The sequence below is a fragment of the Macadamia integrifolia genome, unplaced genomic scaffold (genome assembly GCF_013358625.1).
Source record: "Macadamia integrifolia cultivar HAES 741 unplaced genomic scaffold, SCU_Mint_v3 scaffold22, whole genome shotgun sequence".
NCBI lineage: Eukaryota > Viridiplantae > Streptophyta > Magnoliopsida > Proteales > Proteaceae > Macadamia > Macadamia integrifolia.
Genome location: NW_024868566.1, coordinates 209,371 through 222,841, shown reverse-complemented (window position 1 = coordinate 222,841; position 13,471 = coordinate 209,371). Strand labels below are relative to the sequence as shown.

Sequence of the window (13,471 nt, the reverse complement as noted above, 5' to 3'; positions counted from 1 at the left end):
TCGTACTTAACTGTCAGTCCACAATTGATACAAGAGGCAATATTGATGGATGAAATTCTTCTATATGAGGGACCACCATTGGAGCTTGAGCATCAGCTAGATGATGTTAAGCTATCGACTATATCCTTGTTAGCCTTGCAGATACATCCATCCATTAGACAAGAAGTCATAGCGAAACAATCATTGGATCCTGAGCTGTAAAGGATCATGTTGAAAAATCCAAACGTAAACAATGAATGACCCTGACTTCACAATATCCAATGATGAGGCATTACTATTTCAGGACCAGTTGTGTGTGCCCGACGACATGGAGATACAGGTTAAGATTGTGAAGGCACACAGTTCTGAATACTCACTCCATCCTAGAAGTACAAAGATGTATAAAGATCCTAAAAAAAACTATTGGTGGCCAGCAATGAAGACCACTATTGCCTTGTATGTAGTAAAATGTCTCATGTGTTAGAAGGTCAAGGCAGAAAGGCATCAACCATATAGTACTTTACAGCCATTCCCCGTACTAGAGTGGAAGTGGGACAGGATCATTATGGACTTTGTCACAGGACTACCCCATACACCTAAGGGAATGGATGCAATTTAGGTGGTAGTTGACAGGCTTACCAAGACAGCTCATTTTATCCCTATCAAGACCAATTACTCCATGGATAAGTTAGCCCAACTTTATATGGATAACATAGTCCATTTACATAGAGTACCAGTGAGCATTGTGTCAGATAGAGACCCAAGATTCACATCAAGATTTTGAAAAAGTCTCCAACAAGCCTTAGGGACACAAGTGAATCTGAGTACTACTTTCCATCCACAGATAGATCGATAGTCAGAGCGAACCATACAAATACTGGAAGATATGCTCAGGGCCTGTGCAATGGAGATGAGTGATAGTTGGGAAGAATACATTCCTTTTATGGAGTCGCTTATAATAATAGCTATCAAGCCACAATTGGGATGTCTCCATATAAAGCATTGTATGGCAAGAAGTGTAGAACGCTCCTATATTAGGATGAAGTAGTCGAGCGATGAATGCTTGGGCCAAAAATGATACAGATGACGTGTGACAAGGTCGATGTCATTCGAGAAAGAATTAAAGCAGCCCAATCACGCCAGAAGAGCTATACGGACAACCGCAAGAAGGATATTGAGTTCCAAGAGGGGGAGAAAGTGTTTCTCAAAATCTCTCCTTCTAAAGGGTTATTTAGATTCCACAAGAAGGGCAAGCTAAGTCCGAGGAATGTTGGCCCATTGATATCTTGGTTCGAGTTGGCTCTGTAGCATACATGTTGGCTCTTCCACCTTCCCTCTGTAATGTTCACAATGTGTTCCATGTGTCTATGCTGAAGCGGTACATCCATGATCCATCACATGTGCTGCCTGTGGAACCTGAATATTTAGAAGCTGATATGACCTATAAAGAATAGCCCATTGAAATTTTAGATTGAAAGATAAAGACTCTTCGCAATCGCCTCATCGCTTTTGTGAAAGTTCGATGGGCCAATCATTTGCTTGAGAAAGCATCTTAGGAGAAAGTGGATGACATCCAAGCCAAGTATCTTCATCTTCTCAGACAACAAAGTACTACAATTTTAAGGATGAAATTTTTAAAAAGGGGGGCGTAAATGTGATACCCTACTTTCTAAACCCAGTTTAATTTTTCGGTTGGTTTGATTTGGTCTAACAGGACTTAAACCTGAGTGAGCCGAGGTGGGTACCTTATGGAATATGATGGCTAGGGTGACTCTGAACTCAGGTCGACCAGATGAGTTTGAGTCCGTACCTAGTGAAGTTTGTGTGCCCAAGCCTTGCGCTTGCATGCATCACTAGGACATGTACGCCCAATAAAGGTAGATGGCCCTATTTTATGTTAAGTACACATGTTAATAGATTTCCAAAACTGGAATGCGTGTTGGGGCCAAGCCCCATCAAAAATCCCAATGATTCGGCTAAGTTTTAGCTAATTGGTGGGTGGTCATGGTTGGGTCGGACCGACCAGTGTGACCTACCAGTCTAATCATTAGATATTTTGATCCCACTATAAATATCATTTATTACCTTTCTTTCTCCACATTTATTGTTTTACACGGTGGGTGAGAAAAGTAAAGAAGAGGAAGAAAAGAAGGAGAGAAAAGGGAAGAAGAAGGAAGAAATGGGGAAGAAAATGCTCGTTATGCATCGCTGAGGTTGAATCTTTCGATTTCGATGTTGGATTAGCAATTCTCATCTCAAGATCTATGATGTGAGGTGAGCAAAGTCCATATTCCTTAAACCCTTATGAAACCCTAAGTGAAACCCTTCGATTTGGGTAGCAATCCTTTGGATCTTATTATTATCTCTTCTGAATGTGAATCTAAGGTTTAATAAAGGTATTACATGTTGTTTATGAAGGATTTATAGGATGACTTGCAAGATTTGTGAAGCATTTGTTGATCTCTTGAGCTAAAGAGAAGATTTGGGGTTTTAAGGTGTCCTTGAGCAAAGAGGTAAAACCCAAGCTTAAAAACTTTGGATCGACCTTTGATCTAGGTTGGAATCCTGATTTGGAGCCTTAGATTTGTGAAAAATGCGATCGAATTGACCCATGGTGGTTTCTCCAAGGTGAGATGAAGAATAGGAGAGAACAATAAAATCCCAGTTCTGATTTGTGGGTGCTTGAAAATGGTCAGACCCACCAATCCAACGCCTTCCTGTCCTAGGTGGGCTGCTGGCTCGATCGATAAACAAGGCCGATGGATGACGTGGCCCATCGCTCCTGGCACGCCGGTCCAAGTAGGGCCGCTGGATTGACATGCGAGCAGGACTGGTGGGCAACCTGGCCCACTGCTCCTGGTCGGTTGGTCCGGGCAGAGTCCTTGGGTCGAGCAGTGAGCAAGGGCTGGTAGGTGCCTTGTCCACCGGTTGACCTACCAATCCGACTTCTCGGGTCCCAATTGGGCCCAAATTTGTCAGGTAACCTTCTCTTATGATTCTGAACACATTGGGATTAGCATACCTCATTGGTTATGAGCATAAAGTGGAGATATACTAAACTCAACACTTTTTATGATAGGTTGTACTAGAAACTCGAGTCATCGTACGTCGGATCTTCCTCATACCAAGGGTGATCTTTGTGCACAACTAAGTAAGTGGGAAGAGGATATTACATTATATCATTCTGGATGTAGACTAGCCATGTCATCATTTCATTATTGTTGTAGACTAGTCATCCATGAGTGCCATTGCATGCATTGATGTGTGCCTTATGAAATTCATTTATGATTTGACATGCGGATATATTTAATTATTAAATACGTATTCCTGCTTTGAAGTATGAGATGGATGATTCTAAACTAATGATCATGATGCTTTGCTAGACTAGATGCCATAGTCGGCTTGGACACGAATGCATTGGTGTCTCGTATAATGGGACGTGGTGGTACTATGCTATCGTCCTATCTCACATAGGAGTATAAAATTAGGAATAATATATCCCTATGCTACGATCCTTCTTAGCAGGGGTTTAGGTGTTGGGTATATCCCTAGGGGGAAGCCCAAGCTTGTGTACCAACGGCAGTGGTTAGAAGTACACCCGACTGATCATTAGGACTGTCGGCATCTTTAGTGATATAACAAGAGGGTCAATCATACTGCTTTTAATTTAATATAGAGCAAGGTCCATTTTACTTTAATGTTGCTGAGAAATGGTAATTTATTTTAATGTCACTGAAAAATAGCAATGTACTTTATTGTCACTGAGGAACAACAATTTACTTTTCCAGTATCCACAGCTGGCCTTCTTCGGCAACCCTATGGGCGTATCGCGGGATGGGGTTCGCAGCTTGCACCCAGAGCATACGCGCATTGTGGTTACGAGTAGTACATAACCTATGACTTAGAATTGTTGTCTAGGTGGACAATGATAATAAAATGAACTGCATGCATATAGGTTCATTTATATTGCAACTGCTTGTTTGAGCTTTCTTTTCACTTACTGGGCTAGTGAGTTCATCCCATGTTCACACCACTTTTAGATGATTTTGCAGGTTATTCGGCTAAAGAACTAGAGCCAGGACCCACTGTGGAGTTTCCTGTCGAGGACTGGTGGGCCCTTGAAGATCTTGGGCACGGGGCCGAGTGCCTGTGCGACAGCTAAGTTGCGGGTCAGCAACATTGATAGCATACTGGGATTCTTTTTATTATTTTAAAATGTTACCCCTTTTCTCCTCTGGATGTTTAAATTGTATTTCTTATTATATATCACGCCTACGGGCCCACGTGTAAAGGTATTATGTAATACAATTTGGGTATCAAGAGTATTGGGGTACTTATAGGTAAATACATGTAAGACTTTCGCTGAAATATAGAATTTACTTAGTTTAGAGTGTGTAAGTTGTGCTATGATTACTGTATCAGATGATCCTGGCAGATTTTGGGCTAGCAGGTATTAACTCGGTCACCGATCCGATTCTGTATGGAACAGGGTGTGACACAATTGGTGTCAGCCCTAGTATTGATAATTCTAAAAGGCATGGGTGGAATGACGATTTGCACTGATGCTTCTAAGATTGGGTTGGGTTGTGTTCTTATGCAACATGGTAAGGTGGTGGCGTATGCATCTAGGCAACTGAAGGAGTATGAGAAGAACTACCCCACCCATGATTTGGAGCTGGCGGCAGTCATCTTTGCCTTAAAGATCTAGCATCATTATTTGTACAAGGAGAAGTACGAGATATTCTGCGATCAGTACTTCTTCACAAAAAGGGATCTGAACATGAGGCAGAGGAGATGGCTAGAGCTTATGAAAGATTATGACTGTGACATCTAGTACCATCGGTAAAGCTAATATGGTGGCAGATGCATTGAGTCGAAAAGCTCAGACTGTATCACTTGCATATTTGGCCATCAGCCTACAACTTAAGCAAGAAGCAACATTGATGGATGAAGTCCTTTTATATGAGGGAGTGACCTTAGAGCTCGATCATCAGTTGGATAGTATTGAGCAGTTAAACTTTATCTTTGGCAGCCCTGTAGGTACAACCATCTATCAGGCATGAGGTGATCATAAAATAACCCTTGGATCCTAAGTTGCAGAAGATTAGAATTAGGATTCAGGAGCAAATGGTGGATGATCCTGATTTCACCATAGCCAGTGATGGAGCACTATTGTTTCGGGGCAGGTTGTGTGTGCCAAATAACTTGGAGATATAGGACAAGATAGTAAAGGAAGCACACAACTCAGAGTACACGCTTCACCCTCAGAAGCACCAAGATGTACAAGGATCTTAAACAAAGTTACTGGTGGTGAGGGATGAAGATTATTATGGCCCTATATGTGTCGCAGTGTCTCACGTGTTAGAAGGTTAAGGCGGAGCAGCATCAACCATATGACACTCTTCAGCCCCACCCAGTTACCAGAGTGGAAGTGGGATATGATTACCATAGAATTTGTCACTAGGCTATCTCACACCCAGGGGGATGGATACAATCTGGGTGATAGTTGACAGGCTTACCAAGGTCGCTCATTTCATTCCAATCAAGACTACCTATTATGTGTACAAGTTGGCAAAACTTTACATGGATAATGTGGTTCGCTTGCATGAGGTGCCAGTGAGTATTGTATCAGATAGAGACCCAAGGTTCACATCTAAATTTTAGAAGAGCCTCTAGCATGCCATGGGAACATAGTGAACCTAAGTACTACTTTCCACCCACAGACTAACGGGCAATCTGAACGAAGCATACAAATACTACAAGATATGCTCAGGGCTTGTGCGATGGAAATAAGTGGTAGCTGGGAGGAAAACATACCTCTTATATTGAGTTTGCTTAAAATAATAGCTACCAAGCCACAATTAGAGTGGCTCCATATGAGGTATTGTATGGCAGGAGATGCAGGAGACACTTATATTGGGATGATGTGGGTGAACACCGAATGCTTGGACCGGAGATGATACAGATGACGTGTGATAAGATTGATGTCATTCAGGAGAATATTAAGGCACCCAATCACATTAAAAGAGTTATGCAAACAATCATAGAAAAGACATTGAGTTTCAGGCGGGGGAGAAGGTATTTCTTAAAATCTCTCCTACCAAGGGTTTACATAGGTTCCACAAGAAGGGCAAGTTGAATCCAAGATATATTAGCTCGTTTGAGATTTTGAAGCGGGTTGGCTCCGTAGCGTACATGCTGGCCCTTTTGCCTTCACTCAGCAACGTTCACAATGTATTCCATGTTTCAATATTGAAGCGGTACATCCATGATCAATCGCACATGCCAGCCATGGAACCAGAATACCTAGAAACTGATGTGATTTATGAAGAGCAGTCTGCTGAAATCCTAGATCGAAATATTAAAACCCTTCGCAACCATTTCATTGCTTTTGTAAAGCTACAATGGGCTAACCATTCACTTGAGGAGGCATCCTGGGAGAAAAAAGATGAAATCCAAGCTAAATACCCTCATCTGTTCGGACTACAAGGTAACTTCAATTTTCAGGATGAAATTTTTAAAAAGGGGGGTGAATATAGTGCACTGCTCTCTAAACCCGGTTTATTTTCTGGTTGGTTTGGTTTGGTATGCAGGGTCTGAACTAGTAAGTGTTGATGTTGGTGCCCTATGGTGTATGACAGCAAGGGTGACATCGAATACGGGGTGGTAGGATAAATTCGAGCCAGTGCCTGATGTGGTTCGCACGCCTAAGCTATGCCTTAGCACGTATCATAAGGCTAAGTACAAGTAGGGAAGGTATGTTGTCGTATTAGGTGATGAGGACTTGGTTCACGACAAGTGGCAGGAGTGAAATACACGTTGAGAACCGATTCCCACCAAAATCCAGCAAGGTTGGCTATGTTTTGGCTAACAGGTGGGTGTGACCCTCTCTTGCGACACACCTATAGGGGAATTGTGGGCCCCAGCAAGCCCAACTTGGGTGATCATGTGTGTTTCGAGTTCCCCATCATAGTAAAGTCATGTGTGTCCGATAGTACTAGCTACTTCACTCGGCATCGTAGCTTAATACGATTCGGGTCATAAGGTATTAAAGCCAAATGCACTTAGTAGATATTCATGACCTAACTATAAATAGCATTTACTCTCTCCCATTTATTATTTCAGCAAGGTTAGTGGAGAGGAGTAAAGAAGAGGGAGAAGAAGAAGGAAGAGAAGGGAAAAGAGTGTGGGGGAAAGTGTTCCCCGCTTGTTGCTGAAGCCATATCTCCCCGTTTCGACCCCAGGAAGGTGATTGGAACCTTGAGAGCTGTGATTTGAGGTAGGTAAGTGCCAAAATCCCTTGAATCTGGTGAAACCCTCTTGTGTGGTCAAATTAAGGAGTTAAAAGAGAGTTTATGTGTTGTCTTTGAAGGTTTTAAAGGAGGAACAAACAAGATCTAAACGCATTTAAGGGATATCTTTAGTTGGAGGAAGGATCTTAGGTTTCAGGGTTTTCTTGAGCTTAAAAGTATGACTTGTTCCTAAATCTTGATTTGGACTTAGATCTATGTTTTTATGTGGATGAAGTATTAAATGTGTGAAAAATGCAAAGGAAACAACCCCCTCGGGTTCCCAAAAGGCAGGGTGAAGAAAGGAAGTAGGACAGTAGAAACCACTGGACACTGGTGGGTGGCACCGACAGGTAACCATACCCACTAGTGAGACCTGCCAGTCTTGCCTGGGCCTCGGAGCCTACTGGAGGGTAGGACCAACAGGTATCTAGACCCGTCGATATAACCCATCGGTCTTGGCAATGCCCTAGGGTCCTACTGGTGGGTAGGACTGGCAAGTACCTAGACCTACTGGTAGCATCCGCTGGTGTGGTCTGGGTGCTATCTGAATGAGCAGCTTGCACAGGTGGGTCCTCCTACCTACCTATATGACCCACCTATGGTCCAATGAGCTCCGTTCGAGCCCAAACTTCATCGACAACCTCCTTTGCATTGTTAAATGCATTGTGACCATGTCTTTCATTGTTTTATCATCCTGGAATGGACGTATTCTAAGCTTCCTTTCTATGTTAGGTTTTTGTGACCCTCATGTTCACATGTCGGATTTCACTCATACCATGTGTGTATAATTTTTTACGTGAATAGGTAAGTGGGGAGAGGATACTGATTTTATTTTAGAGTATTTATTGCATCATTTTATTTTATACATTATCTTGCCATTTATGAATGCCATCTTCATGTATATGTATTGTCTACTGCAGGATGCATTTATGAATCATTATGTTGTATCTTTAAATTTCTAAACACTTGTTACTTACTTTGAATTAGGACCATGGATTATTTCAATTATTGGATAATGATGATTTGTTAGGTATGTGATGAATTGCTAGAATTAGATGTTGTATTCGGCTTGGAAAAGGATGCATTGGTACGCTGTGGAATGGGACACGAAATCACTATATAGTCGTACTATCTCATATAGATGCCTTGGGTTTACATTGACATTCCCTCGTGCTACGACCCTTCCCAATAGGAGTTTAGGTGTTGAGTTATCACTAGGGGGAAGCGTTGGTCGCAGACCGCCGTGGTGGTTAGAAGTACGCCTGACTGATCATTAGGACAGTTGGAAACCTTGGTGATATATTTAGAGGGCCGAGCGTACTGCATTTATTTCTGCTATGGTTTGGCCACGATTTACTTTTATGCTGTGATTCAGTCACGATTTACTTTTATGCTGTGGTTTGACCCCGATTTACTTTTTCGAGTACTCATGGCCGACCCTCTCCAATAACCCTATGAATATATAATAGGATGGAGAACGCATCTCGTACCTGGGTCGTACACGCACTGTGGTTGTGAGTAGCAAGTAACCTATGACTTAGTATTGTTGCCTAGGTGAATAGGCCTAAAATGAATTTCATGAATATAGGATCATTTAAAATGTGACTGCTTGTTTGCATCTTTCTTTCCATTTACTGAGCTAATGAGCTCACCTCTTGTATACACCTTTTTAGATGATTTTGTATGCTTCCCAGTGGAAGAGCAAGAGTTAGGGCCCACTGACGTGTTCCCAATAGTGGACTAGTGGGTTCCAGAAGGTTTTGGGCACGTTGTCCGATGCATGTGCGAGGGCTGTGTTGTAGGGCAACAGTAGTGACTTTAGATCATCATCGTTTTTATTCTTTTGATGTATTCCCCTTTTGTGCTCTAGATATTTAAATTGTTATTTCTTGTGTAATTATCATGCTATTTTTACCCCAGGGTTTGGCACTTCGGGTCTTTAAACTAAATTACAGCAATCTGCAATATTGGTACCTACTCTAAAATCCTAGTGGTTGATGATGCCGTAAGTATGTGGGTATTGAGCTTATGCAGGCTCTTTTTGCGAGTCATTATTTCATATTCTTCTGGTTTACATTTGAAAACATAAAAGATTTTTGGTAAAAACAATCATTTATTAATTGGGTCATTTTCCTTTAGTGAGATCCAATGCATGAATGAAATAAACAATGTTTTACAAAAAGAGCGTGGGGTAGGCCATCATTCGCGAGGTCTTTGAGTGCCCGTTGTACCACGTGGTTGGTGCACTAGGCTGATCGTAGACCAAACAAACAACCTGATTGTAGACCACCATTGCGCGTCAGTGATCTACTCTCTCCTTACGGTCGGCTCAGTCTGCCAACTCTTAGTGGCTCTCTGTTCGCTCGTGCGTGGTATGTTTGCGATTCGTACAAATGGAACGCATTGCGTACTATAACTATCCATTATTGGACTGGGCCATTCCATCCAATCTTTGAGAAGGGGCCCAATCTCGTATTTGATGGTCGGCTTGGCGAAGCTAACCAACCCTAGGATTATTGAGGACTTATCCTTATTTATCTTTATGTCTCCTTCGGAACCACAAAACACTCAATCATAGAACGACATCCGCTCTACGACTATCGTATCCAGTCGATGGTTATGTATATACTATATATAATAATTTGGGTATCAAGAGTAGTGGTGAAATTTATAAATATAAGTGATAAGTCTTCCGCTGAATTATTTAGTTATATTCACATATCTTGTATTGCATGATGTGGTGTGGTTTACTGCATCGGATGATCCTGGAGATTCTTGGGTTACCCGGAGGTGACCCGATCACTAGTCCAGTTCCATGTGAACGAGGCATGACAGGGGTAGTGAGCCATAGGGGGCGAGGTTGAGGGAGACGTTGGAAGACGTAGCTAGAAGGAAAGAGGAGGGAGGGGGAGAGGGAACCAGAGCCAGCTAGCTAGAGGTAGATGGGGTGAGGGAGATAGCGCAAGAGACAAAGACGGAGAGGAAGAAGAAGGGGAAGGAAAGGAGTTGCAAGAGAGCGGTATAGATAGATACAACACACTATATTTAATCAATGGCATAGATCTGATCTATCTAATCTAACGGCCAATAGATGCTAGCATTCCTAATACCTATATAACCCGTTAGCATTCCTGTCTTTTTCCCTAAGTATATATAATGGCAAAGTGGAGGTGGTACGTGCGGGAAAATAGAAATGCGGAACGTTTTTTATTAATAATTGTCGACCTGAAGTCTGCTGTCATGATGATAATAGGTCATTGCTAACCGATTCATCCTCTAGAAACCTCTCGCCCGATGAAATTCTGTTTTCACTTCTTCCTTAGAGGATTGGAATCTTGTAGATGTTTTCCTATTTAACTATACAAGAATGATGGCAAGAAAGAGAAAATTCTTCATAAAGAGAGAGAGAGAGAGAGAGAGAGAGAGAGAGAGAGAGAGAGAGAGAGAGAGAGAGAGAGAGAGAGAGAGAGAGAGAGAGAGAGAGAGAAATCGACTATCATTATCCTACTCTCTTTGGTCGTCCTTTGAAAGGGAAGAAGTTGGAACAGTTATGTATGCTGTGACCATCACAACAAGTTAAAGATAAGTGACCGTCATCTCTCCACCCTAAAAACTAGGAATTTGTTACAATATAAAAAACCAATAGATGGTTTAAATTAATCTAATATTAAATAGACGATTAATATTAAAAGAAAGTGAAAATAAGATTGTAATACGTATGTCTTGCTACCACTCGTCCATATATAATAATATAAAGGATACCAGTAATTTAAGAAAAAAAAATGGAAAGAAGAGATACTAAAGAAGAAGAAGAAAAGATAGAATTGTAAGTGAAAGATTTGTCACGTTATACTTGTCACCATCTCATCATCGACTTCAACTGTCCCTTATATTTGGCATATTGTTTGTATTTCTCTCTTTAAAATCAATAGACGCCCTCCCTATCTCTCTCTCAAAAAAAAAAAAAAAAAAAAAAAAAAAAGAGGAAAATTGTACCACCGAGACCAAGAACTTAATGCTCTGATCAAAACGCGTCTTGTTGGAGATAAAATACGAAGCATTGGCAAGAGTCAAGACAGCTAAAAAGTCCTGATCTGAATCAATGTTTCAATGGCTTTTAAGAGAACCTTCATTTTTTTTTCTTTCGGTTTCCCTTGACAAGGCACTCAATTCCCTCCACCTTTTTCGCCAACATCACCAACACCCACCACATGATACGAGTGTTAGACCTCTACTCCAACCGTTTTGATGTGGATTTTCCTTGTTTACAACCTTCTTCTCTCTTCAATTCCCCCCCCCCAAGAGCCTAAGAGCATATCTCCTCCCCACCCTTCTTCCACCCTCTCTCTGTTCTCCAATGCACATCCAAGAACTAGTATAAAGAGGCTAAAGGGTCGGCTGCTTCGCCGTCATCTTCATATCTTTGTCATAGAAATCATCATCGCTATCATCATTGATTCAAGGGAGGAGGGATCCCGCGGAGCTCAAGCGGGTCTTTCAAATGTTCGACCGGAACGGCGATGGCCGGATTACAAAGAAGGAACTCAGCGACTCGCTACAAAATTTGGGCATCTTCATCCCTGACGACGACCTTGTTCAGATGATTGAGAAGATAGACGTAAATGGAGATGGTTGTGTCGACATTGAGGAGTTTGGGGGATTGTATCAAATAATAATGGATGAACAAGATGAGGAAGAGGACATGAGGGAGGCATTCAATGTGTTCGATAAAAATGGCGATGGGTTCATTACCGTCGAGGAATTGAGATCGGTTTTGGCATCCCTGGGCCTCAAGCAAGGAAGAACCGCTGAGGATTGCAAAAAGATGATAAGAAAGGTTGATGTTGATGGGGATGGTATGGCTAACTACAAGGAGTTCAAGCAGATGATGAGGGGGGGAGGGTTCGGCCCTGAGTTGAAGGGGGAGGCTAGGGGGGTGGGGAACCGTAGGAATGTATATATTTTTGGTGATTGAAAGGGGGAGAAAATTGGAAGAGCTTTTGGTGGGCAACAACATTGGATTCAAGAATATGATATGTTTGTTTCTGGGTTTTATTTTTATTTTTCCAACTTTGGAAATTGTTGCTGCCAAAAACCCCGCTAGTCCAACCTACACAAACACAGACGACGGAGGCCCGGAACTTTGTCCGGGGTTAGTCCTCCGACGCTCAAGTCAGGGTCGGCCGCACAGTTCAATAAGGGAGTAATGGTGAGGGTGTTAGAGCTTACCTTCCCCTTTCTTCCGTGCCTCCTTATATAGCTCTTTGGCCTTAGGGTTTTTCCCCTTTCGGCCTTCTTAGAGTCCTACTCGAATACGTCCAACCTTCTGGGGGGAATATTCCCCTCATGCAGACGACGTGACCCCGCATGATTCTGCGGGCGTGCCTCGGTGATTGCGCGTGCTCGAGTGTGAGTGCTCTCTTGGACCCTTCGTCTGGCGGTGGACACGTGTCTCAGAGGCGACACGTGTCATGGCCCCCACCGAGGGGTTATTTTGGCTATATCAGGAGCCCCCTTACTTCCACTAGGAGCTTCTTCCTGTGGGAGTAACCGTCTTCTTTGGTTGACTTGTTCCTTCGGCCTTGGCATTACCAGTGTCCAAGGTTTGGGGTCGATCGAGAGAGACCTTTGACCGCTTCGGATCGACTTTGCTGAGCCCCCTGCCGATCGGTCAGCACCATTTGGCTCTACTGAGCCCCCTGCCGAGGGAGGGACCTTTGGCCAGTTTCGTTCGTCTCTGGCCGAGCTCCCAACCGAAGGACAGACCCTCGGTCAGGTCTGTTCGGCTTTGCCAAGCCCCCTGCCGAGGGGGGGACACTCGGTCAGGTCCGTTCGGCTTTGGCCGAACTCCCAACCGAAGGAGGGACCCTCGGTCAGGTCCGTTCGGCTTTGGCCGAACTCCCTACCGAAGGAGGGACCCTCGGTCAGGTCCGTTCGGCTTTGGCCGAACTCCCAACCGAAGGAGGGACCCTCGGTCAGGTCCGTTCGGCTTTGGTCGAACTCCCTACCGAAGGAGGGACCCTCGGTCAGGTCCGTTCGGCTTTGGCCGAACTCCCAACCGAAGGAGGGACCCTCGGTCAGGTCCGTTCGGCTTTGGCCGAACTCCCTACCGAAGGAGGGACCCTCGGTCAGGTCCGTTCGGCTTTGGCCGAACTCCCAACCGAAGGAGGGACCCTCGGTCAGGTCCGTTCGGCTTTGGC

The 13,471-nt window shown here is 43.4% G+C and overlaps 1 protein-coding gene across 1 annotated transcript; it reads left to right on the top strand.

Moving 5' to 3' along the window:
• The first annotated feature begins 232 nt into the window (after positions 1–232).
• On the top strand, positions 233–12,246 carry LOC122066034 (calmodulin-like protein 3). Its single transcript, XM_042629859.1, has 2 exons — positions 233–319; positions 11,704–12,246. Exons 1-2 carry the CDS (start codon positions 233–235, stop codon positions 12,244–12,246), a joined length of 630 nt encoding a protein of 209 aa, XP_042485793.1.
• Positions 12,247–13,471: the final 1,225 nt, after the last annotated feature.

Bases quoted from the DNA above. Each gene is read 5' to 3' on its own strand.
- LOC122066034 (XM_042629859.1), top strand. From the start codon at position 233: ATGAATGACCCTGACTTCACAATATCCAATGATGAGGCATTACTATTT. The intron at 320-11,703 runs GTTAAGATTGTG...TCTTTGTCATAG, and splicing joins CCGACGACATGGAGATACAG to AAATCATCATCGCTATCATC.